The following is a 22,868-nucleotide window of genomic DNA, read 5'->3' as shown; positions in this document are numbered from 1 at the left end:
GGGCATGCATGGCACACAGCTTGCATCTACTCCAGCTCCCTCTGGCAGGCTGTGGTTACAGAGGAGCTGAAGAGCCTGCCACAGTCAGGACAGATGGGTCCTTCTTTGTCAGGGAGGGGAACACTGTGCATCCAGAGGCCTTGTGATCAGTTCCTGCTGCTGGTCCCACAGGGGCACAGCATCCTACAGACATACCCAGGGACCACTACCTGATAGGAACAGAATCATCTGCCCATAGTGACCCAGACCCTTTCTCTGTGCCCAGAATAACCCAGAGCAAAGACACATGCTGGGCTCTCCATATGCAGCAAAAGCCTTAAGTGGAGAGATCTTGGCAGCTCACTCTGGCCTAAACTCACCTGCAGTGTGGCTAGTGCCTCGCGTGTAGTGGGTATTCTTGCTTTACTGGGCCAAAGCCACTCACTGGTCTGCTCCTTGGGTTTGCTGGGACTTCATCCTCCCCCTCCCTTCCCCACCCCCCAGCCATCAGTGGAGCCCTTCAGTAGCATGGTGTCACATGCAGAAGGTAAGGGGAGCAGGCTGCATATCAGCTCATGTTCCCAGGATCGTTCAGCGTTCCAAGGACTCGCCTGTGTTGTGCTGTGCTGAAGGCTTTTGGACACATTGTGAGACCCAGCACTGACCAGGCAGAGCTGCCTACCTTGCTGACCGTGCCTGGGAGTTCCTTGACCTTCAAGAGCCTCCCCATGGCAGCCCTGGGGGAGCTGGGAGGTCATTCATTGCTATCACAGCTCAGTAGAGTACAGCACTTCACCCAGTAGTCAGGGGAGCCTCACAGCCTGCCCCATGAGCTAGACAGTCCCTAGGCCTTGGGAGGAAGCTGAGGCATGGAGAAGGCCAATGATATGCCCACAGGGATCTGCAGCTCATGCAGAAAATGGGGGTGGGGACCTAGCAAAATTCACTGCAGGAAGTGGTTTTGGGGCACTCCATGGGGCTGTGGCTTTCTCAGCTCCCCGAAGCTGATACAGGCTGAGATGTTCCTTGAGAGCAGCTCTTTGGACTTGTCTGAGGAGCCTCTGGGCTCTCTAGCTGAGCTGTGCTGAGAGGAGGGTCCATACTGCCTGATACGGTACTCCAGCCTCTCAGCCCTAATGTGGGGTAGGCCTGCAGCTGGTGCTCAGGCCCCCGTGTGGCCTATCCATACCTTCCCTGTCCTCCAGCCTCTGCTGTGGTCTGGACTCTGATGTCCTTTGTGTTTTCAGTGTGCTCTGGTCAGCAAGCACACCCGGAGCCATCCCTTGGCAAATGCATGTTCCATGTCCCCACTGTGTCATCTCCTCCATTTTCCCTACTCAGATTGCCTGGCTGCTGCTATGGAGGGAGCCCTTGGCAGAACCCACCCCCAGGCTTTGTGGCACTGGCAGTCTGAGGTGAGCAAGGGCTGCCAGCCCCTTGGGGGCTGCACTGGGACCTTGGATCTTACACAGGTGCCAGCTTAACCTGTTGCCTTAGTGAGGTGTGGTGGGCACTGAGGACGTCACCTCCATATTCTTCCCAAGGGAGACGGTCACCACTGCTACCTGCTGCGGTGCCCCTGAAAGCGATATGCAATGGGAAAGGCTCAGAACATTGTATTACAAAAATAATAAAAAGGGCGCAGAGCCGCCAGGTGAGGCTGGCTCCAACACAGGACGTACCCATCAAAAGGCAAATATAAAAACAGACAGAGCATGGCAAACAGTCGCAAGGCAAGAGCAGGGAAGCTGAACTGGTCCAGCTGAACTGAGCTGCTATAAACAAAGTGGGGGGCATGCCCTCCCCACATCGCCAGCAGGCAGACCAGAGGGTGGGACCAGGTGCTGGGTAGCCCCTTGACACTTGGTCTGGGAGCCCCAAGCCCCTCTCTTCTCCTGTGGCAGCAGACTCCTGTGAGGGGTTAACAGAGAGGCTCTCATGGGGAGGCATAGCCTGGTTTCAGCCCATGGATAAAAGGGCTTATGCCTGGGTGTTAGCAAGATACCCTTGGACCCCAGGCAGCCCTGCCCTTTTCCCATTTGGGCCCTTGCTCTGGAAGACCAGGCATATTCTGCATTGCAGTTTCAATGGCCCCAGACATAACATCTAGATCTTGCTACTAAAGTCTTCTCCAGCTCAGCAACATGGTGGAGCTGCTGGTCTTTGCCTGGGCACTGCCTCTCCCACCTCTGTTCCCAGCAGGCCCTGCCAGCACCCTTTACAGCAGCTCAGCTAGCCCCCAGTTCAGCTTTACTCTCAGTGTTGTCTCGGCTGGGCTCGAGGGAAAAGGAGCCAGGCCACATCACGCTGTCTTGGTCCCACTCTCCACCTCCTTGTGCACCCAGAGCTCCTTGTGTTGCTTGCGCCCGAAGCCCTCATCGTAGTTGCCTTTGCTCTTGAACAGCTGCTGGAAGTGGGGCTTGCAGTAGAACTCCCCGTGCAGCGCCGCGTAGCTGCCCAGGCTGCAAGGAAGGAGGCAGGGGTAAGCCGCCAGCCATGTGCTGGGGGGCGTGGGGAAGTATGGGGGGGGTGTCAGGGAGAGCCAGAGGGCTGCAGGGGCTGTCATGGCAAGTAGAATTATAAACTGAGAGTCCAGGATGAAGAAGTTCATAAAAGGGAGAATGTGAGGTGGAGGGGAGAGGATCTGAGAGGATTACTGGAGATGAGGTAAGGCAGGGGAAAGAGCTGTATAGTCTCTGCATTGCTACATGATGCTCTGGGTCTACCCCAGGTCTAAGAGAGGGTAAACACCTTAGTCACAACTGGTGGGGCAGGATAGGAAAACTTCCCCCACCCCCTTCCCTACTCCTGGTCTGGTATCCAGAGCTGCAAACTGGAGGTGCCACGAAGGCCCTTGCCAAATCATACCCTATAGGATAGGACTGGAGGAGCTGCAGTGCTTTGAGGAGTCCTGGAGGCCTCCCATTTCTTCACTGGACACCAAGTGTGAGCAAAGGGCTGTGGCTGGGGGTTCAGGCTGGGGGCGCATGGTCTGAATGGGTTTGGGGGGTGTGCTCAGCCTAGTGTCTTCCTCTGCAGTTCCCCTCCCCACCAGGCAGAGAAGACCTGCCACCCTGCCCACACACCTGAGCTTGGTATTGCAGTGCTTGCAGCAGAAACAGGCATTATGGAAAACAAATTTATCAGCCACCAGCCGCTCCATGGGGTAGACGGTCTTCTGGCAAGCCGTGCATGTCTCCTTCACCTGGGCCTTCAAGCTGAATGACTGGGCGGAAATGGAAACCAGAGAGAAGGCCATGAGAAGGGGCCAGACAACAGCAAGGAAACCAAGGCCTTTGCCCCCAGCCCAGCCCAGCCCTCCCGCCCAAGCAGGAGGATTACTGCACGTGTCCATCAGACCTAATGCTGGGGCACTGGTGTTGTGCAATGCAGCCCTCCCCCAGCCCACATCCAGGCCAGCATCTGGCCTTACAGCAGCATCTTCTGTGCAGATGTTCAGTTCCCCTCCCTGTGTCAGGGCACCTCTCCCTCCCTCCCCACTGGCCTCCCAGCAGCTGTTGGCCCCTGAGGCAGCGTACGAGTAGGAGACGGTTGCAAGTGTCATGGGTACCTTGGAGCGCTGCACTGTGCTGCCTCCTGAGCTGCTGTTGGCCTCCTGCAAGGGAGAAAAAAACAAATTAAAAAATGAGACATGCCCAACCCACAGCATAGGGATGCAGGGAAAAAGGATCTTGGGGCCAACCAGGAAGCAAAGGGATTAGACCCACTATAAGAAGGAGCCTTGAGATCCCTGACACTTCTTTTTCCCTGGACACACCTGCCAGATGGTCTGGGGTACTGAATCATGCTGTAGCTGGACCCTGTCCCAAAAGGCACAAAGGCCAGGACTGTCCATAGCTCAGCACCCAAGTCTGGGCTCAGGTTTTCTTTAGTCGGCACATTAGCTGATGCCCCCTGAGGCAGGCTACCAGTAGGAGATGGCTGCGACTGTCAGAGGTACCTTGGAGCACTGCATTGTGCTGCGGCAGAGCTGGTCTTTATTTAGCTACCTCACTGGCACTCAGCGGGCTGACAATCCTGGCTGCAGTGAGGGGATGGCAGGGCCCAAGGAGTCTTGGCCCATGACTCTCAGCTGTCAGATGGGCAGAAATATTCCCCACCCCACCCAGCCTATGAACTCCCAAGGGGATTTAGGCTAGGTGCTCACATTAGACTCTTTACCCACTTACCAGCTAATTGCAGCTCTCTTTCTCTTTCCCTCACCCTGCCTCCCCCCACAACACACACATACACACACACATATTCCCAGTCCATCTGACTGGGAACATTACACCAGAGGTTTTACCCTGACACCTCAGGAGACAGAACAAGCAAGAGCTGAGGGTGTGATGGGCATAGGCACCGCGTGACACAGGTTAAGCTGACACAGGCAGCAACATCCACCTCCTGTAAGCAGCAAGGTAATCAGTGGCTAGGTAGCTGGTTTGGGGGTGGAGTTGGCTCTTTTCTGGAGGCAATACCTAGGTGTCAGGTCCTTGTGTGCTGACTGCCCTGCATGCACCCACAGGTGCAAATTGCTCATAGCCACATAGAAGATGGACAAAAATGGGAGAAAGAAGGACACGTCACCCGCATTTTACAGAGGAGGAAACAAGCACCTGGACTTTAGGGAACATGCCCAGAGCTATGGAAGGAGTGTGGAGCAGGGCGGATCTCCTGGGTTCAGTGGCAGAGTCCTACCCACAAAGCAGCCAGCTGACCAGTCCCAGGGCAACCCCACAGTATTCAACCAACTAATTACACAGTGGATTTATTTGTTGTCACCTAAAGCTTAAGAAGAGCTCCTGGTCACAGTCGGTGCTCCTAAACTAGTATTCTCACCTCTGACAATCAAGGGATGGGATGATTATGCAGTTAGCAACCTGGCCCTGAGGACTGAGGCTGGGCCCAGGAAGCCAGGTATAATCACTGTAATAAACACACCAAGTATACAACAGCTGCTCCCATGCCCCTACCCCTGCCATATTAACTCCAGTGCCAGCTATTACCATCCCTGCACTGTACTGGGCAACCAAGCTGCAGGTGTCAGTGCACAAGGCCAGAGGTGCCCCTGCAATGACACAGGAGAGGGTGGTGCCAGCTAATGTCCCTGCTCGGGCTCATGCTAGGCCAACCTTAGTTGCACTCCTGATTCAAGGGCGCAGAGTGCATGCGGGGGTGAAAGTCCATCCTGGCCACTTGCCCTCCTGCCCTTAGGGTTTGTTGTTTTGCAGACTACTGCTCCCCTAGCCCTCCCCTGAACTCCAGGTTAGCCCATGGGCAAGGGCAGCAAAATAATTCACCCTTTCATTTCTGGATCCCTGCCCTGCACAATGTGCACACCTGTCCCAGTGAGACTTGCCTGTGCCTCATTGCAGGGGTTCGCACAGCAGCAAAGCCCTGCAACTGATGAACATGACAGGCCTTTGCCTGGAGACAAACAGAAAGGCTCACCAGTGCACAGCACCCAGGGGACCAGTGGGTTGGTGTTCCCCTCCCTACTCTCTCTGGCAGACATGTTTGCTGCTCTGTGCTTTTGTTATTCACCCCTTATGCTCCTCAGCACCACAGGAAATGCCTGAGTAACAGGCAAGATAAAAAAGCTTTCACAACTCCCTGCAGAAGAGGGAGGGGGAGGGGAAGACAAAGGACAAAGGTTTGGAAACATGCAGGGGTGCAAGGCAGCTCAGCTGGGGCATGTGCCATTCAAACACCCACCAAGGAGGCAGTGGTTCCAGTGCAGAGGGGAGCTGTGTGAGGTGCCCCCCCCTGTTGCTGCCTGCCCATCCTGTTGCTGCCTGCCAGCCCCCTAGGACTTACCAGGCCAGCAGCGCTGTTGGTCCTACTCCACAAAGCTGGCAGCCACTAGCAAATACCAGCTCTGGATTGCAGGCCTCTTTTTTATGCACACCATCCCTGCCCCAATGCTCTGTGTAAAGGAGTCTGCCAGAAGTGGTGCAGGTGTGTGTGCACCTGGGCCCTGCACTCCAGCGCACAGCCTCCCCTGACCTACATTTCAGCTGCATTGTCTCCCCCAGCTATGGATAGGACAGGGTCTAATGCTGCTCCACCTGCCTCGTTGCCTCCCCCCACGCCTCACTGCCTCCATCCCAGTCCGCAGTGACTCACTGCGGTGGCCCTGCACTGCAGCTGTCTGCTTGCATTGGTGCACCCTGGGTGCAAATCCCTGCCAGTCTGCCCTCACTGTGTCTGGGGTAACTGGCTGCACGCAGTCCCAGCCCCATGCAGAGAGCCAGGGCCAGCTGCTGAGGAACTAAAAGGCATGAGCAGGCATCTAGCCATGCCGTCCACTTAGCCCAAGCCTGGAGCATTGTCACTATCAGTCCATGTTTGTTCTGAGCTTGGTAGCTCCTGCCTCCCACCCAGGCATGATTCCTGCATCACCCGAGGCATTTTGCACTGCACTCCCTCAGCCTCCTCAGTCCTTCCAGTGCCTTGCTGGGACAAGAGTCATCTTGTCCTCAGCTCTCCAGAGCCACTTTCCCCTCCTCCTTCATCCTCATTTCCCAGCCCCATTTCATCTCTCTGTCTCTCCCTGCATCCCCTCCAACTATTTCTGTTTGGGAATTGTTTTGTATAAGAAGCCCACTGGAAACTCTCCTTTGACAAGCTGCCTCCTCAGATGTATCCCAGCTGCTCTCAGTGCCTGGCGGGATGCAGTGAAGACCAGCAGCTTCCTCACACTCATGTCAGCACAAGCCTGGAGTAACACACCAAGGTCAATGGAGGGACAGTGGTGGAAAGGAGAATAGAGGCCCCGGAGAAGGAGCTGGAGCCTCCCGCTTGGAAAGAAGCAGCAGCAGGGTTTAGAAATAAAGCAGCTCCTTCCTCGGGAGTTAACTCCACAGCAAAACTTCCACAGACTCCATGTCCCCGCGGCTGCTGGGAAAGGGGGCAGCTCTGTCCATCTATCTGCCTGGTCTCAGTGTGCTCAATAGCCGTGCTATAAAGCACTCTCTGCTTGGAGCCAAAATACACCTGTTTCTAGAGCAACAAGCCATCTCCCCCATCTCCCTTCACTTTTCAGCAGCCTTCTGCCTCAGATCAAGCCTGCGATCTCTCTAATATCTCATGCATCCTCCCTTGGGAAAGGACTATATCCTGTCCCAGTCAGGGATGTACTTGAGTTTTTTTCTGTCTCTAACTTCTTGGAGCCAAAATGATTCACATGCTCCTGACTGTGGTCACAGGCAGCTGTGGAAACACAAATAAAAAGTTAGCATAGCGAGAGGGGGGGGAAGCAGCCATATAGTTGAGGAGGCCACTGATTCAACCAGGCAGGTCAGGTCCATTTGTTTCCCCTGGAGAGAGTGCTCTGCCTACTGGTTCCTGCTCTACCCATGCCAAACTCAGAAATGCCACAGTGAGCTGTACTGCAAATGCCCCTTATGACAGCACCCCAACACGCCATAGCCAGAGATCTTGAGAGCAGCAATGAAGGCACCCTCTATGCAGAGCAAAAGCAGTTAGGTAGGTGGGGCATGCTGAGCTCCTGACATGCACCTCATATGTTGAGTTTGTGGGAAAAGATAGCCTTGAAATCACTTGGGCCTGGGTGAATCCCTCATTCAGACCTGACCCCAATTTCCTTCTAACTTAGCAGCTGTATCTACCAGATAACAGGGGCAGGCAATTATTTCGGGTGGAGGGCCGCTTACTGAGTTTTGGCAAGCCGTCAAGGGCCACATGACAGGCAGCCAGGGGCAGAGAAATATTAATTTTCTAACATTTTAGGGGCCCCGCGGGCCAGATAGAATGGCCTGGTGGGCTGTATCTGGCCCGTAGGCTGCATTTTGCCCACCCCCGATTTAACCCAAGCCGCTCTTTTCAGTGAAAGGGGCAGCAATGAACTTGTCGGTTAAGTCATGTAACATTGTTTCTTTCCCCTGATTGGATGACTGAAATATTTTAAACAAGAAAAATGGTGCTCTGAGCTACGGCATGATCATGTTGAGTGTGAAACTGTCTGGGGTAGTGAGTGTTTTCACACTCATGATGGAGTGAAAAGGACCAGCCCTCGTGTCATGGCAGGCTGTGTTCAACGCATCTGTTCTCAAAGATAATCTGCCTTTGCAACCCAGCACTCATCACATCAGCATGCAGCAAACATGGAACCTCAGCTCTAGACACCCACAGCTCTCTTAGCCAAGGTTGGCTCCCCACCCTTTATATACAGCCCAGCTGCTGCTGAAGATAAACCGAAGACATCTGTCTGAGCTATACCTATCAGAGCTTAACTGTTGGAGCAGCAATAATCATGGCTGATTACTCAACCTAAACACCACTTCCTGAAGTCAGAGCATGCACATTTCCCAGCGTTCGGTGCCCACTTTGTGCCCTTGAGAACAGAAGAGGGCATGCAGCCCCTGCAAGGCCTTCTGACTCTCCCTAATTGAGCCAGTGAATCCCAGGGGCAAGGAGGATACGTACATGGGTGGAGGTTGTGCTGGCAGGGGCTGTGGCCTGGAACATGGTTCCTTCCTCCTGCTTCTTTTGCTTAGTCCTAGGGTCAGAGGGTGTAGGTAAATGCTCTCTCGTTGCAGGGTCTGAGATGGACCCCAATGATACCTGAAAAGAAAGGTCAGCACAAGCACAGCTGTTAAACAGAGCTGCTCCCTCTCCCGATGCAAATCTCTCTGACCTCATGGGTTGCATATCAGGTGTCTCTGTGCTTGAAAATGACTGAGTACATTTGCTATTCTTGGGGGCAGGAGGTGGGAGCTTGATGTGACTGCTGGTTACAAGGGGAATTTCAGGCATTTTTAAACTGCCTGTCTCTGCTGGGAAACTGATATTTTAGCCCCGCCATGTCCCTTCCTGAGGACACCTTCCTCTTTCCCCATGGGTCAAGAGTGGGAGTTTCAATGGGATTTAAGCACCTAAATCCTACAGACTCCTTTGAAGATCTCAGCCTGAGCAGTGAGCTAAGCCTGCCCTGTGACAAGGAACTCACTGGCAGTGATGCAGGTCTGGAGGAATGGAGCTGTTCATCCAGGATCACTGATCAGTAGCAAGGGTAGGACTCCTGCATGTACCCTGGGCAGTGCAGTGGAGTTATGGGGCTTTCCTGCATGAAAGTATTCATCAAACTTAATAGGAGACTGCTGAAAAAACAAGTAAAGTAACACAATGGCTCCTGATAAGCAGCCTCCTAGTAAATGCATGGGGGCAACTACAAGACAATCGCCAAACTATCAACTGCAAAGATACTACTTCCAGGCTCCGGACCACAGCCACACAGCTGTGTTGCCCAGGCTAGGGCCAAAAGGGCACTAAACAGTTAAAAAGACCGTCTGGAGAGAAGTGGGGAGTAAGGCTGGAAGTGAACTGCTTGTGGGAAGAACAGTGTAATCCAGTGAGAACTAGGTCCCGGGATGGGGAGGCAGGCATGCGTACAGACGGCCTACTGCCTCGAGTTCTGTCTTCTCTGGAATTCTTTGGTTCCCAGTGAGCAAGCCTTTGCATGGGAATCAGGCTTTCTGCTCACTCAACACCGATCCTGAGGAGTCAAACTCCAGGCGCTGAATTCAGGCCTGCTGAGGAAATCGTGGGTAGTGCCTGGAGACAGGGCCAGGGGGAGAATCACATTTCCCCCCCAAACCAGGTGGCTGACTGAGACCCATCACTTGAGCTAAAGCATTCAGAGACCAGTAAAGGTCAGGGGTGCAGCCAGCCTGGGAACTGCAATGGTGGAGATGGTGGCTTATTGTAGCTCTGAGATGGAGGGCCACTTCTGGGCTTCAGTAGGAAGGTAGCAACCTTCTGTTTCTGTTGGGGCTGCTAATGCAAGTCTGGGTCAGACCAGCAGTTCCTTGCTACTGTCAAATGGCGACATGGAGTCTGGTGCAAAAAGAATTCAGTGGGCCTTGGTATAGCGCTAACAGCTATACAATCTCCTGTCACAAACCACCAGTATCATGACAAATGACACATGACTGTGAACCTGGACCTATTTATTGCCCCATCATTCTGGTATCGTTACTCCCTGGCAGCTTTTAATGCCCCATATGGCAGGGAAGGATGCTCTGCTTCCTCTCCACTTCCCCTCCTCCATTTTACAGATGGGGAAATGGAGGCACAGGGGAACTTAAATGACTTGTCCAGGACAGAGGGATGCTAGCTGATCTGGGACCTGAACCCAGGGCTCCTAAGTCCCCAGCTAGTGCCCCACCTACTGCAGGTGATCTAACTCTTTTTCATAGATTCACAGGAAAAAGACCTGAAAGGGAGATCATTTAATCCAACCCCTTGCTCAAGGCAGGATCATCCCGGACTAAACCATCCCAGTCAAGTGACTTGATTGTTGTCTGTAAATGTAGCAGGTGGGTAAATGCCAGGGAGAGAGAAAAAACATCTAAGCCTGGGTTTGGCAACCTATGGCCTGCAGGCCAAAATGTTTGCCTTGATTTTGGGTATCGGGCTCCCACCAGCTCCCACCAGCTGAGATTAGCAGTTGCTGCAGGGGCTCAGGCCTCTGAAAATCCGGCCTGAGAGGCCACAAGTAAGGCACCCAAAATCAGCGCTGGGCCCTAAGGTCTAGTCCCTCAGGAGAGCTGGGGTTGCCCCCTACTGCAGCCCCTCGCTCCGTGGCAGGGAGACCACAAGGCATTGCGACCTCCCTGCAGCACAGAAAGGTCCAAGGGCTGAGCAGGAAGGCTGTGCAGACACTCCAGCCCGTCGGGAAAAACCAGCTCAAATTTTACCTAAATCATTTCCCGTCTCCTCTGCGGTTTACTTGTTATTTCCTGCTCTGCTGAGCTGCGCGGCCGGTGTTACGCTTAGCCATGTGCTTGTGCTCACAACAAGCCATACATTGCCAGCCTGAGTCCAATCCCCAATGCTGCCACCCCTGAACTGGGGAGTTTGCAGTGCCAACCCCAGCTAAATGCCCCCCTGCAGCCCCCTCTAGGCCTCCCCTCTGGCCTGTGCAGGGGGAAGGGGCAGTCCAGGGCCCTCAAAGAATCACTCCCTTCCTTGGGCAACCATGGCCTCTGGTGGGGTGGGGGGGCAGGCAAACTGCCTCACTCGGCCTCCTTACACCCAGCAACCCTCCATGCCCTTAGCCAGAGAGAAGACCCAGGAGCTCTGGCCCTCAGTCCCCTTTCCTCAGCCCATCTTTCTCCTTCCCTGAGCCCATTCCCAGCATCCTGGATCCCTTGACCGATGTAGTCCAGCAGGATGCCACCTTGACTGAGGCCTCTAGGACCAATGATCCTGAAGTTATCACTAGTTTCCTTCCTGAGCAGAGCTGGTTGCACCTCTTCCTGGCCTAGAAACCCAGCGGGAGACAAAATGGCAACCCATGTCCCTTCCCAGCCCTGAAAACTGCTGGAGCAGGGGGTCACGCCATAAGGCGAGGGGAGGCCAGGACCTGTGGGCAAGCTAAGCTAGAAGGGGAGTCCTTGTGCGGGGAGAGGGCAGGCAGCCCTGGTGGCTCTCTCAAGGCCATCTGGGTAAGGCTGGACTTCCTAAGCAACTGCCTCAACCCTTCACTCCTCCTGCAACCTCATCACCACCTCATATAACCTGCCCCCACATCTCCATCCCTTTCCCCCCAGAACGTAACTAAGGCAGGGCAAGTGGGGCACCAGCCCCAGGCACCAACTATAAGGGGGTGCAAGGATCAAGCCCCCTGCCAGGAGTCTGCCACAGCAGGGGCAGCTGTAGGGGCTGCGCAGTGCAGTGCAGTGCCGCACCATGAGGTGTATCCCGGGGGGGGGAAGTGGGTCAAACAGAATGGTGCCCCCACACCCTGCCTGGGAGCTTTTGCTAGAGCAGGTACCGCTCTGCCCCCAACACACATCCATCTGCAGGGGAGGAGCAAACAGGGCACCGGTATCGGCTTCCAGGGACTGTTTCTGCCGGAGCTGACACTGCTCTAGCGGTAGTAGCAGGGCCTGAAGTTCCCTTGGCAGATAAGACTTCCCTTCCCCTCACCCTGCTCTGCGCTTAATGAGCTCTGGACGCCTCTGCCCTCCCAACTCACCTCCCTCTTCTGGCCCTACACAAAATACCCCTCTCAGGCCCTGCTCAGATACTTGTGACCCTACTTGACACCTCACAACCTTCAGCCCTCCCCAATACACAAATGGACGTGCCTCCAGTCAGCCTTCTCCTGGGATTTCTTATATCATCCAGGACTGGCATCCCTCATCTTGTGCCCTCCCCACCCTCCATGGCCCCCGGGCTCTCCTGCCACAGGCGGGCACCCGCTGCCCTGCTCGGGGTGCATACCCTGCTCAGAATGGCTCCCTCCTCGCAGAGTGCTCTCAGTACCCGTGGCGCAGAGAAAGGACCCCCAACACAGTAGCTCCACGTGGGTCTGAACAGAAGTTACTACACATCCTTCCTGCCAGAGGATGGGGAGGCCGCTCTGTTGTGTATTTATCCTCCCAACACCCTATAAGGCAGGACCAAGCCATTACATCACTTGCACAAAGGGTTCACAGCAAGGCCAAGTAACTAAGCTAGGTAACACAAGCAGCCTGTGACAGAACAGGAGACTTTCACATTTGAGGCCACATTTGGAGCCTACCGGACCATCCTTCCTTCCTAAACAACTCTTATCAGAAGCTTTGCATGTGCAGCAGCTGCCGAAGGAGATCAGCAGGGAGGAACTGAGCAACTGTGCCTGCCTAGCAGGCTGAACTGTCTGGCTGTGAAGTGTCCACAGGTTGGCTATGGCTCCCAGCATTGCAGCTCCAGCTCTGAAAGTGCTAAGAGCACACAGGTTTTGCAGCAATGGGAGGGGTGTTTGTAACCTGTCTAGACTGCAGCTTCTTCTACTACTGGCAGCCGCTACCACTGGGAGAGGCACAAAAAAGTTGCATTTGTGAGCATAGAGGTACTCTAGTGAGTTTTCACTGGCCTAAGAAGCGAGAAGAGGCGTCTCACAGAAGAACAGATGGGAAGGACCTGAGACCACAAGGTGGACAATGCCAGGATGGCATCCTGGCTGATGTCATGTGTGGGACCCCTCCTGCACTCCCATCTCTGCCCTGAAGCTGTTGCTGACTGGACACTGAGTCCAGATGGGTGGGTTCCTGAGCCATCGCTGACACAATACAGAATAAGGATAAATGCTCACATATAGGTTTCCATAGAAACAAAGCAGAGATCTTTCTATTCTTATTTGAATCACAGATGCAATTAGAGGCCCCCACCAAAATAAGAGCTCTGTAGCTCTAGGAGCTGTATAATGCCCTCAGGGAAAGATGGTCCCTGCTGCAAGCAGGGAGGCAGTGGGTGGGATGGGCACCAAGGACACAGACAGAATGGGTCATGCAGCATGGTGGGGTCTTCATGGCCTCTCAATACCTACCCCTTGTCTTCACCAGGGGCAGGCCATGCCCCCCAGGTCCTATTGGACTCATACACAGTTATGTGTGAAATGGTTACATGCTGGAGAGGAAGGAAGCAGGGCGTGGTCATTCAGATCACACCCAAGGGCTTGCTAAACCTAGGTTCAGTTCTGTACTCCTACTGCGTGCTTCCTGTCTAACCTTAGATGCCTCCTTCTGCCTCAGCTCCCCATGCAACATAGCAGAAGCAGAAGATAACACCATAGCCTTGGAAGGGCGGCGGTAGGGGGAGGCACGGATGACTGAGAGACTTTGATATGGAGGCAACACGAGCCAGAGCAGAACCGGGGTGAGAGGGGGAAGGATGAAGGGATGACAAACCAAAAAACCTGGGTCAGTCACCGCAAAACCTTGGGCAAATCCCTTTGCCTTCTTGGGCCTCACACTGCCCATCTAGAAGATAAGAGGAAAGGATATTGACCAGATGGTCCTGTTGAGTGAGAGCTATCTGTATATGTAAAGCACCATGAGATAGTTTGGGTGGTCTGAGAAGTGCTAAGTGTTGAACATTCGTGGACATTGTAGAAATGCTAAGTATATGTCAAGTATCAGTCAGTCCCCAGCTGACACTGCTAATCACAGCAAAGGAGCAACTTTATTCTTATCCTTTGAAGGTCCAGATGTAGTTCCTGGTGATACTCTGCCCCAGCTGTGCTTGGGAGATGGAGCGGTGTCACCAAGATCTCAGTGGGAGTCAATTCCATGGAGCCAGGAGTGTGTTCTGGTGAGCCAGCAGCAGCAGAGCCAGTCACTGCATGAGAGATCCCAGCTAAGGGAAGCATCTGGAGCTGGGCTTCTCAGTGCCCAGAGCTTCTTGTTAAAAAGGCAATGGCTTTGGGGCATTTTAATCCCACTGGAAGGAACTACATGTGTCACTGTTCTCAGTCAGCTGGGGCATCCTCTTAGGACAGGGGTTGTCAACAGGGTACACGTTGAAGGCCCCAGGGGATCTACAGCGGTGGTGCAGAGAAGCGGTGGTATTTGGGAAGTGTGGCGCAGTGCAGTGGCTACATGCTTCCCAAGTACCCCTGCTCCACCATGCCACTGCCGTGTACCTGGGAAGCATGCCACAAATACTTGGGAAGTGCGCTGCTGTGCCATCATTCACAGCCACTGCGTGCCGCTTGCCAACTGGATGCCGGGGGACCCCCCCACACACTTGTCCAGGTGGGTACAATCCAGGAGGGGTATCCACCAAAAGGGGATACCTTAAAAGAGGTCAAAAATGCCTGTCTTAAGACCACAGTAGCAAGGGAGCTGGTATGTTCTTTATATGGGTACCAGGAACACCTAGCCACCCAACTTTTGCCAGGGTTGTCAGAGTAGAATAAGACTGAGCATATCACATTGAATAACCTGCCCTCCCAGGGTTGTACACACAGGCACCCACTCACCCACACCCACGCAGCAGTTGGGAGGAAGGCAAGGTAACACCAGGATGGTGTGAAGGCAGCCTAGTACAACTTGTGTTACACTAGCTCACAACATTCACCAGCTGGGTTTGGCTAAAGGCCCAGTCAGTCCTGAGGCCACCTCCCCAAGACTTCAGCCTGAGCTGGAACCTCTCAATTTGCTTTTGTTTCTCTTTTTAAAAAAATCCACCGTCTCTCTACATGAAGACAAGGCATTTGCAGGGAGGGGGAAGGCTCAGCACTGAACGTCTTGCTGATATGAATGTGGGAAAGAGATGCTCTCTTTTAATACTGACGGAGGAACTTGACTGCTGTAAGAAAAGCAGCCTGAGCCATCAACCTGAGCTGTTCTGCCGGGCCACTTCTGAGCTGCTTCTCAGAGCCTTCTCCAGCACCCCCAATTCCTTCCTGCCTACTTTCCCACTCTAAATATAAAGAAAAAGGGCACAAAATGCTCACAAGGAAGGCCCCATGCATGCACATGCCCACACACACAAATAGAGTGTGGTTTGTCAGAAACTACTAAGCACTAAGCTGTTGTTTGGATTCTTCCTCAGAGGACATGAGCTGTCCTGTAATGGTTAACTTTACAGCCAAACTTGCTAGGACGGGAGCTGGGAGCTAATGGGTTTGCAGTATGCTTGTGGGGTGCAGTGGTACCTCTTGCCCTGGCAGCAGCAAGGCCTCTTCCTCCCTTCCTGAAGTTCTCTTCTCCCCAAATACTTGGCCCAACATCTCACTGAGTTGAAAGGCACCAGGTTTTGCAGCCCTGGAGAGGCCTCTGGCCAGCATGCCCTCCAAACACTACAGCACTTCCTGTTGGTATAGAGAGCAAAGCAAACTGCATAGAGCAGTAGGTCCCCACTCTGGCATATGGTTTCCATTAAGAGCCCTGTGAAGTGTGTTTACTGCTGGGATAATCATGCCTTTGCATCAGACTTTCCCATGGGCAAGGAGGCAAGGCTCATTTGTGCTGCTTCTGTCTAAAAGCGGAGCCATTTCCAAGGGCTCCTGGCCCCTCTCTCTAACTGTAGTTTCTGCATGTCTGAAATTAAGGCTGGCAAAAGGTGCCTGGTAGGTAAATTAGCACAGCCCTGGCAAGAGCAGGGGCAGTGTTGGAGCTTGACTTCTTTGCTCAGCGAGGTTCAGTCCTCTCCACCAGCGAACATGCCAGCATGGCCGGCTTGGGGTCTCAGTTTAACCACTGAACTTGGAAGGAGCAGCACCATTTATGCCCACACGTGCACACAGAGCCCCATAAATACAGGTCTCAGAGTTTCTCAGTGGCTTGCTCAACCCTTAGCCTCTGCTGTGACTGCCAATAAGAGACTGCTCATGTTGGAGACAGGTGTAACTATAAATTCTGGCACTCTGAGCAAAACTTTGGGTGGCAATGAGCACTCCCTTGTCACATCCGGAGCAGCCCATCTCTCTCCCCCCACTGCAGGAGCCCAGTTGGGAGTATCCCCGTGCCACAAAGCTTAGGAGTTGGGCACTGGGTCACAGCAGGAAGAGCTCTGCACTGTCCGACCCTAGAATCTGAGTTGGAACAGCCCAGCACAACCGGGTCATGAGAGGATTTTACCTACCCTGGGGACCTAACGACCCGCCCACTGCTCCTATTATGTCCCTGCACCCAGCTCCTATGGCCAGGCATCTCAGGGCTTTTCCAACTCGGCTTCTAGGGCTGGGCAGCAGAAGGCTGCTCCTGCTGTGTCCCACTATGCGGCTCTTACAGCTGGGCAGTGTGGGGCTTCACCAGCTTGGCTCCTATGGCCAGAAGAGGTGGGGCTGCACCAGATGCAGTAAAAACTCTGGGGGAAGGAGGCAGCATTCCAGCAGCCCCTCGAAGTCAGCACCCAGGGCTCGTGCCCCTCTTACCTCCACCTGGTTGGAGGTGTGGAGGCCTATATGTCAAGAAAGGCCTACCAAACTATTACACATCCTATTCTTTCCCTACACGACGCTCTCACCATTCCCCGTCCCCCCTTTGATAGCACCAACTTTGGGTCTTTTACTGACCTGGGCTAGTGAGAAACAACCATTTCCATTCTGATCCCATAAGCCATGCAATGCATGTTTTTCTTTTACAGCATTATCACCAGCACAAGCGTCCTTACAAGTGAGGCCCTGGCAGGGGCAGGCAGAGGGAGAAAGAGGGATGAGAAGTGCTTCACTGGGGGTTTCCCTAAGCAAATGCAGACACAACTCTTTCCTTGTGGCTATTCAAAATGTGGCCCACAGCTGTGACGGGGAGAAGAAGCTTAAGCTGGAAATAGCTTACATGTGTTGGTGATCCAAACTGGTACAGCAAGCATGAGACTGCACACTGGGCAAAACCCTACTCAGGAATGATTAGCTGTGGGGGCTGCTCTCTTGGGGCCAAGGTGGAAAGAGGAAGGATGGCCCAGTTGTTAGGGCCCCAATCTAGACCATGATCTCAAGTTCCTCTCTGCCAGTTTCCTGTGTGACCCTGAGAAAGTCACCTAGCCTTTGTGCCTCAGCCCCCCATTCTTTATAATGGGACTAACAGAGCTGGTGTGGCCAGGGGAGATACAAAGTACTCAGATATGGGGGGAAATGGGGACCAGATAAATAACTCCATGTAGGTGCTGCCCTGTACAACTTCCATTGAGGTCAAAGCCCTGCTGGATCAAGCCCTACAAGCAGCGGTGGCAGGAGAAAATATTCTCCTGGCGGTGTGGGGGGCAGTGCAGAGTGGTGCGAGGCCATCCCTCCCTCCTGTCGGGCCATTGTAGGGCTGACACGTGGTGGAGGTGCTGGGTGCCACACTGAGGCAGCAGAGAGTGGCAGTGGCACTGGAGCAGCAGAGCTGCATTTTGGCGAGCTAAGCCCCACTAGCCCAGGCCTTCCGCCACCTATGCCTACAAGGCAAGCATTAATAGGGTGCACACGTCCCTCAGTCCCTTCCCCGTTCTCCCAGATCCTGTGTCTAACACCTTTACCAGCTTATTCCTCTACTCCCTTTTTCACCTGCATCCCAGGGCCAAGCTGCCTCTTGAAAGATTGCCAGTGGGAGGAAATCTGCAGATGCAATGCTGAGGGATGCTGAAAAGAAATACTGTAGTTTTGAGGAGAAACAGGGCTGGCTTTGTCAGGAGCAACAATGCATGAACCACTCTAGAAATGGTTGAGGGGAAGGGTCCCACCCACCCATGGCATTATCCAGGGAGGCACCAGCCAGCAGTGGGAACTGAGATAGGTGACACTGTAGAGACACTGGGCACATGAGAGAGCTCAGGCCCAAAGCAACTGAATAAAAGGGTCTTAGAGCGCTTTGCAGGCCTTCAGGGGCGGTGGGAATGCTGCTGAGATTCCTTTGTGTTACAGTGGGGGAAACTGAGGCATGGAGCGGTCAGGATTTTTTTGCTGTCATTGATATTGCAGTAGGACCTAGCAGCCCCACTCCCAGATAATGGCTCCACTGTGGCAGGTGCTGTGCCAACCCATAATCACACCATGCCTGACCAAGGGAACTCACGATCGGTATGCCTGGAGGCTAGAGCGGGGAGAGAGACAGGGAGGAATGGGCTAGCAGCAGGAGAAACAGTCTTCTCACCTGGCCTCAGCCCAGTCCTGGTCAGCTGGCAGCGTGCTCGGGACCTGACCCAGATTTTGAGGGGCATAGAGTCAGCTGGAAGTTGATGACGCTAGGAGACTGGCACGGAGCAGGGTGACTCTATTTGTCATGCACAGCTGCAGAGCACCAGCAGTGAATCTGCTCTGAGCAGACAGATGGAGAGGTCAGGATAGGAGTCCTGACCCTGAAAATGGACCCATGTGAGGTTGGCCAGGTCTGAGCTTGCACCATGCCTATGCTGGCCCCCACCTGGAAAGCAAGGAGGTGCCCCAGGCCCACAGCTGAAGCAGTAGTTGAGACCCTTTGGAAACTGATGGATGTCAGAGGCCCCTCAAGGAGCGTCTGAGGCTCACACCAGAGACTACACTGTGAAAATGGCTGCTACTCACTGATTCTCATCAGGAGGAGTGGCTGAGGGCACTGCCAATCTGCCCATGCCACCTGGTGGCTGATGATAGTGGTGGGCCACACCCATGCATCCTAGTTATACTGGGGGAAATCCCTGCTCCACCTGCCCTATGCAGGGGTGGAAGAGGGATTTGGGGCAAAGTTCTCCCCTCACCACCCCCTCAGCCTGGCTCCCCACTGAGGGGCCACCATGCTCCTTCTGGCTGCATACCACTCCCCCTAGGCCCAGGGGCTCCCCTCCCTTCTTTGGCCGGAAGAGATCCTCAGAGAGCATTCAAGGACTCTCCATGCACTTTGGGGATGGAGGAGACTGCCCAGGGCTTGCTCCTTGGCTGAGTTGGTGGAGAAAGATTTCCGCTAAACAGCTGTTCCAGTCTGTAAGAGTCACTGCGGAGCAACCTGCCCCTGGCAAGGGCCCCTCTATGATTAAATGACACCAGTCACCCATAGGACCAGGACTGACTCGCTACACTCCAGATGGGCCCAATCCTGACACTTAAGTCAGTGAGGTTGTGGGTGCATGGCATTGATCAGAATCAGGCCCTGAATCTGTCACTGAGAGAATTTTACATCATCATGTGCCTAGGAGTATAAACTTTTTGCCACACCAGACAGCCGGTGCAGACAGAGTGCTTTATTCTGGCAATGGTCATTACCTGGACTCACTTCTGACCTGCACAGTGGCTTAGCCTATGCTCAGACAGGGAGATGAGGCTTAGGCCTGCAGCCTTACCAGCATTTTACAAGTACCTGCAGCCCAACTGTGCAGGCCTTTGTGATTTGGCTTGGTTCTCTCTACTGGACCTTCAGTCATTTTTTTGTCTTTTTGTAAGTTACAGAGTACTGAGTTTAAGTACATTTTTGTAAGGTGCATGAAGTTACCCATGCTTCTTTGCACCTTTAACTAGGACTCAACAATGGGTTGCTTATCTGGGAATTGACTTAGTTTATTAAAACATACTTAAAGATGCTGATCTCAGAGTTTCACTCTGAACAGGCTCTAATGAGAGATAGGTCTGATGTAGCAGAAATGCTGAGCACCCGTTCATCCCACCAGGAGCTGTGGGTGTTCAATACCTCAGAAAAGAGGCACACAGGCCAACATTTTCCACAGTGGTTAGTGGTTTGAAACTCAGAATGATTGCTTCCACCCTGAGACATTAATGGGGCCTGGTTTTCAGGACCGGAGCACCTGCCCGCTGTTAATGAGGAGGTGTCTTGGGTTGGGCACCCAAAAATCACGGTGTAACCATGGTCTGTAAATCCTGTAAAAGCCAGAAACTTCCTGTATACTCCTGCAAGAGCCAGTGACACTGGCAGACTGCAATGGCGATGGGGCTATCAGTGACACCCCCTTCAACCACTGCTGCTGGACATGTTTTAGCCCAATTCTCCTTTCAATATTCTCATAATCCACCTCCAACTGCCTTGCCTCTATAGGTTAATCTCCCCGAAGTGCTATCTCTCCATCCATACTAGTATATATCTCAATGAGAGCTTGCAAGAAACCACTGAGCTACCTGGAGGCATTCTAAGAGGGTCAGAGTTGCAGGGCAAATGGCTGAAGGGCTCAGCAATATCCCAGACCTCTCCAAAACTGTGCACAGTACCAGCACAGGCAAGGCTGGAACAAACTCAAATGACTTGGAATTGCCAGGCCATTTGGAGGCTGGGCATTAAGATCAACTTGGAAAAGTTTGGTGCAATGGAAACAAAATCACTCTACAAACTGGCACGATTCACCTGAGCTCCCCTTCATATTCTCTGCTCTACCCTCCTGGTAACCTCTGCATTATGGCTGCCACATCCTTCCCTTAACCTACAATTGAAATGCACCCATCTCTAGGGTGGAACCACTCAAGCTGTTACTAGTGCACAGCAACACTGTTAGTTATTCTCATATTTGCCAGTCCCAAACTTTTGCACAAATTGCATGGGGCATCTTTAGGGACATAGCATAAAACCACCAACGAGAATCAGAGGTGAAACTCCTCTCCTAACAAGTGTTACATGATCTTTTTCTAATTACCAAAAATGGGCAGGAGATTAGTTTTGGGTCCGATGAGAAAAATGTCACTGGTAGCAGCATGGCCCCCTGGTGTCACGCTGGGGAGAGGCAACTATTGGCTCAGAAAGAAGAGCAGCCCTTCCCAAGCCACACCAAGTGCTTTTTAGCAGCACTTAGTATTTCTTTGTAGGTCTTCTATTTAAACAGCCCTGCATGCCAGGACCCCGAAACCCCTCCAAGCCAGTGCCACAGTGTTTCTGTCACCTACACTAACAGGTTGCAGATAAAACCCTCAGAGCCATGCCTCAATCTCTCCGTCTGTCTGTAGATCAGTAACAGTATGACAGAGGTACCCCGTGTCTTTCCTAAAGTGAGCCTCGCCACTTATACATCCCATGGACAGACCCCTGATTTCTACCAGCTAATTGCCAGGCTGTATAGCTGTTAGTTTGATAGGTGATGCATCACCCTCAAGCCAAACCTCATAGACTGAAATGGGAGCCTATAAGTCATTTCATGTCAGTTCCAAGTGCCAGTTCAGGCTTTAAATGATCCATTTGGATTAAACCGTTGGATCAAAATGTTTTAGGTCTGGCTCCCACCTTGTTCACAGAGCACTGAGCTGTGACCAGGGAGGCATGGGTGCTATGCCTGGCTCTGCCACTGCTTCTTGGGTGGCCTTGGGGGAATCACTTTGCTCTGCATGCCAGATTCCTTATCTGTGAAATGGGGATAATGATAATGAACTCTGCAGTGCTGTGAGCGCCCTTCATGAAAAAGCTAGATATTTTCATTGTTATTTCTGCTCTCAGACCTGTAACGGTCTCCAAAGGAACATATACTTCCCATCACTGGAAAGGTTTGAAGCCAGGCTAGACAAAGCATTAGAAGACATGCAGTCAAGCAGAAGCCTGCATAAATTAGCTGTGGTCTAACACATCTCCTGGCATCTCCAGCCAGCCCATTCCTTACACGTCCAGCAGCATGGGGCAAAGAGCCACTGGAGAAGTTACAGCCCAGACAGGGTTGTGAAGATCAAAGAGATACAGTACGTCCCAGGTGTACTGAGCAGGACAGAGAATCCAGCCCCACTGTCCAGGCACCTCGCAGCTCTCTGAGCACAGAGGACACATCATTTCATTTTCACTAACCGCTGGGTGATGGCCTCTTACCTCATGAGCCCATGCAGGGAATACAAAGGCTCCCTGCTTAGTCCCAGTAGCCTTGCTACCTCTGAGGGCTAATGGAATTCAAGTCCCATCACCTCCCTCCTGGTTGACCCTGCATCCTTAAGGAGCTGCCCAGGGCCAAGAACAGACTCGCTGGTGTCTCATTCATTCTGAAAACACCAGCTCCCAGGGCTACCCATTCAATTCTCCTCCCACTGCCTCCTGCCACAGCAAAAGTTATGGGCACATTCTCCCAGTGTTCTGCCTACCGACTGGACCTCCTGGTTGGGATCCACAGGGGGCTATGGGGACCAGCTCCCATCACCCCTCCCTGCTGTTAGCTCTTGTGCAATTCTCCCTTTTCCCAGCTCGGGGTCTCCTCTGTGTTGGCATCTGCCTGTTCTCTGCATCCCTTTCTCCCTTGGCGTCTCCTCTCTCCCGATGGCTCCGCACCTTCCACTCTCACCCTCAGTCTGTTTCTTTCACTTTCTCTCAGCAGGGCTGGGACTAGACAAAATTAACAGTAATAATGCTTCCACTTCCCCGTCAAATCCCCCACCCCCTCCCCCAAACCTCACAAAGCAAAGCCAGCAGCATTGTCTCCTTTATGGTACATGGTGCGCTCAGCACCAAGCCCTGCTCTTCTGGTATCGAACTAGGACTCACCGCGCTCCAGGGCTCCTCACGGGAACACTGGGTAAAAGGGCTCCTTCCCCTTCAGGGTCTGTCTGTCTGTCCCTCTGCCTGGTGGAGATGATTTTTTTTGTGCTGCAGCCTGAGCTGGAGCGCTTCCTGTGCCGCCTTGTCCTTTCATCACCAGCTGCTGCCTGTGATTGGCTCACTGCTTCTTACAGTCAAGTCTCCTTTGTGTGAAGCAACCTACAGCCCGACCTCCCCCAGCCCCTGGAG

The 22,868-nt window shown here is 53.3% G+C and overlaps 1 protein-coding gene across 1 annotated transcript in view; it reads right to left on the bottom strand.

Moving 5' to 3' along the window:
- Positions 1 to 1,579: 1,579 nt before the first annotated feature.
- The window catches only part of LIMD2 (LIM domain containing 2), a 25,452-nt gene continuing 4,163 nt past the window's right edge, over positions 1,580 to 22,868 (bottom strand). Inside the window, exons 2-5 of the mRNA XM_019548466.1 lie at positions 8,431 to 8,568; positions 3,551 to 3,595; positions 3,066 to 3,205; positions 1,580 to 2,441 (exon numbers count right to left, since the gene is read on the bottom strand). Coding sequence (XP_019404011.1) covers positions 2,282 to 2,441; positions 3,066 to 3,205; positions 3,551 to 3,595; positions 8,431 to 8,568 — 483 coding nt within the window. The 3' untranslated portion in view covers positions 1,580 to 2,281. The remainder of the gene's footprint in view (positions 2,442 to 3,065; positions 3,206 to 3,550; positions 3,596 to 8,430; positions 8,569 to 22,868) is intronic.

This window comes from Crocodylus porosus, unplaced genomic scaffold (assembly GCF_001723895.1).
Source record: "Crocodylus porosus isolate Cpor-Errol unplaced genomic scaffold, CroPor_comp1, whole genome shotgun sequence".
NCBI classification, from domain to species: Eukaryota; Metazoa; Chordata; order Crocodylia; family Crocodylidae; genus Crocodylus; species Crocodylus porosus.
The sequence above is the reverse complement of the archived record's forward strand: the minus strand, read 5'-3'. Positions and strand labels throughout refer to the sequence as shown.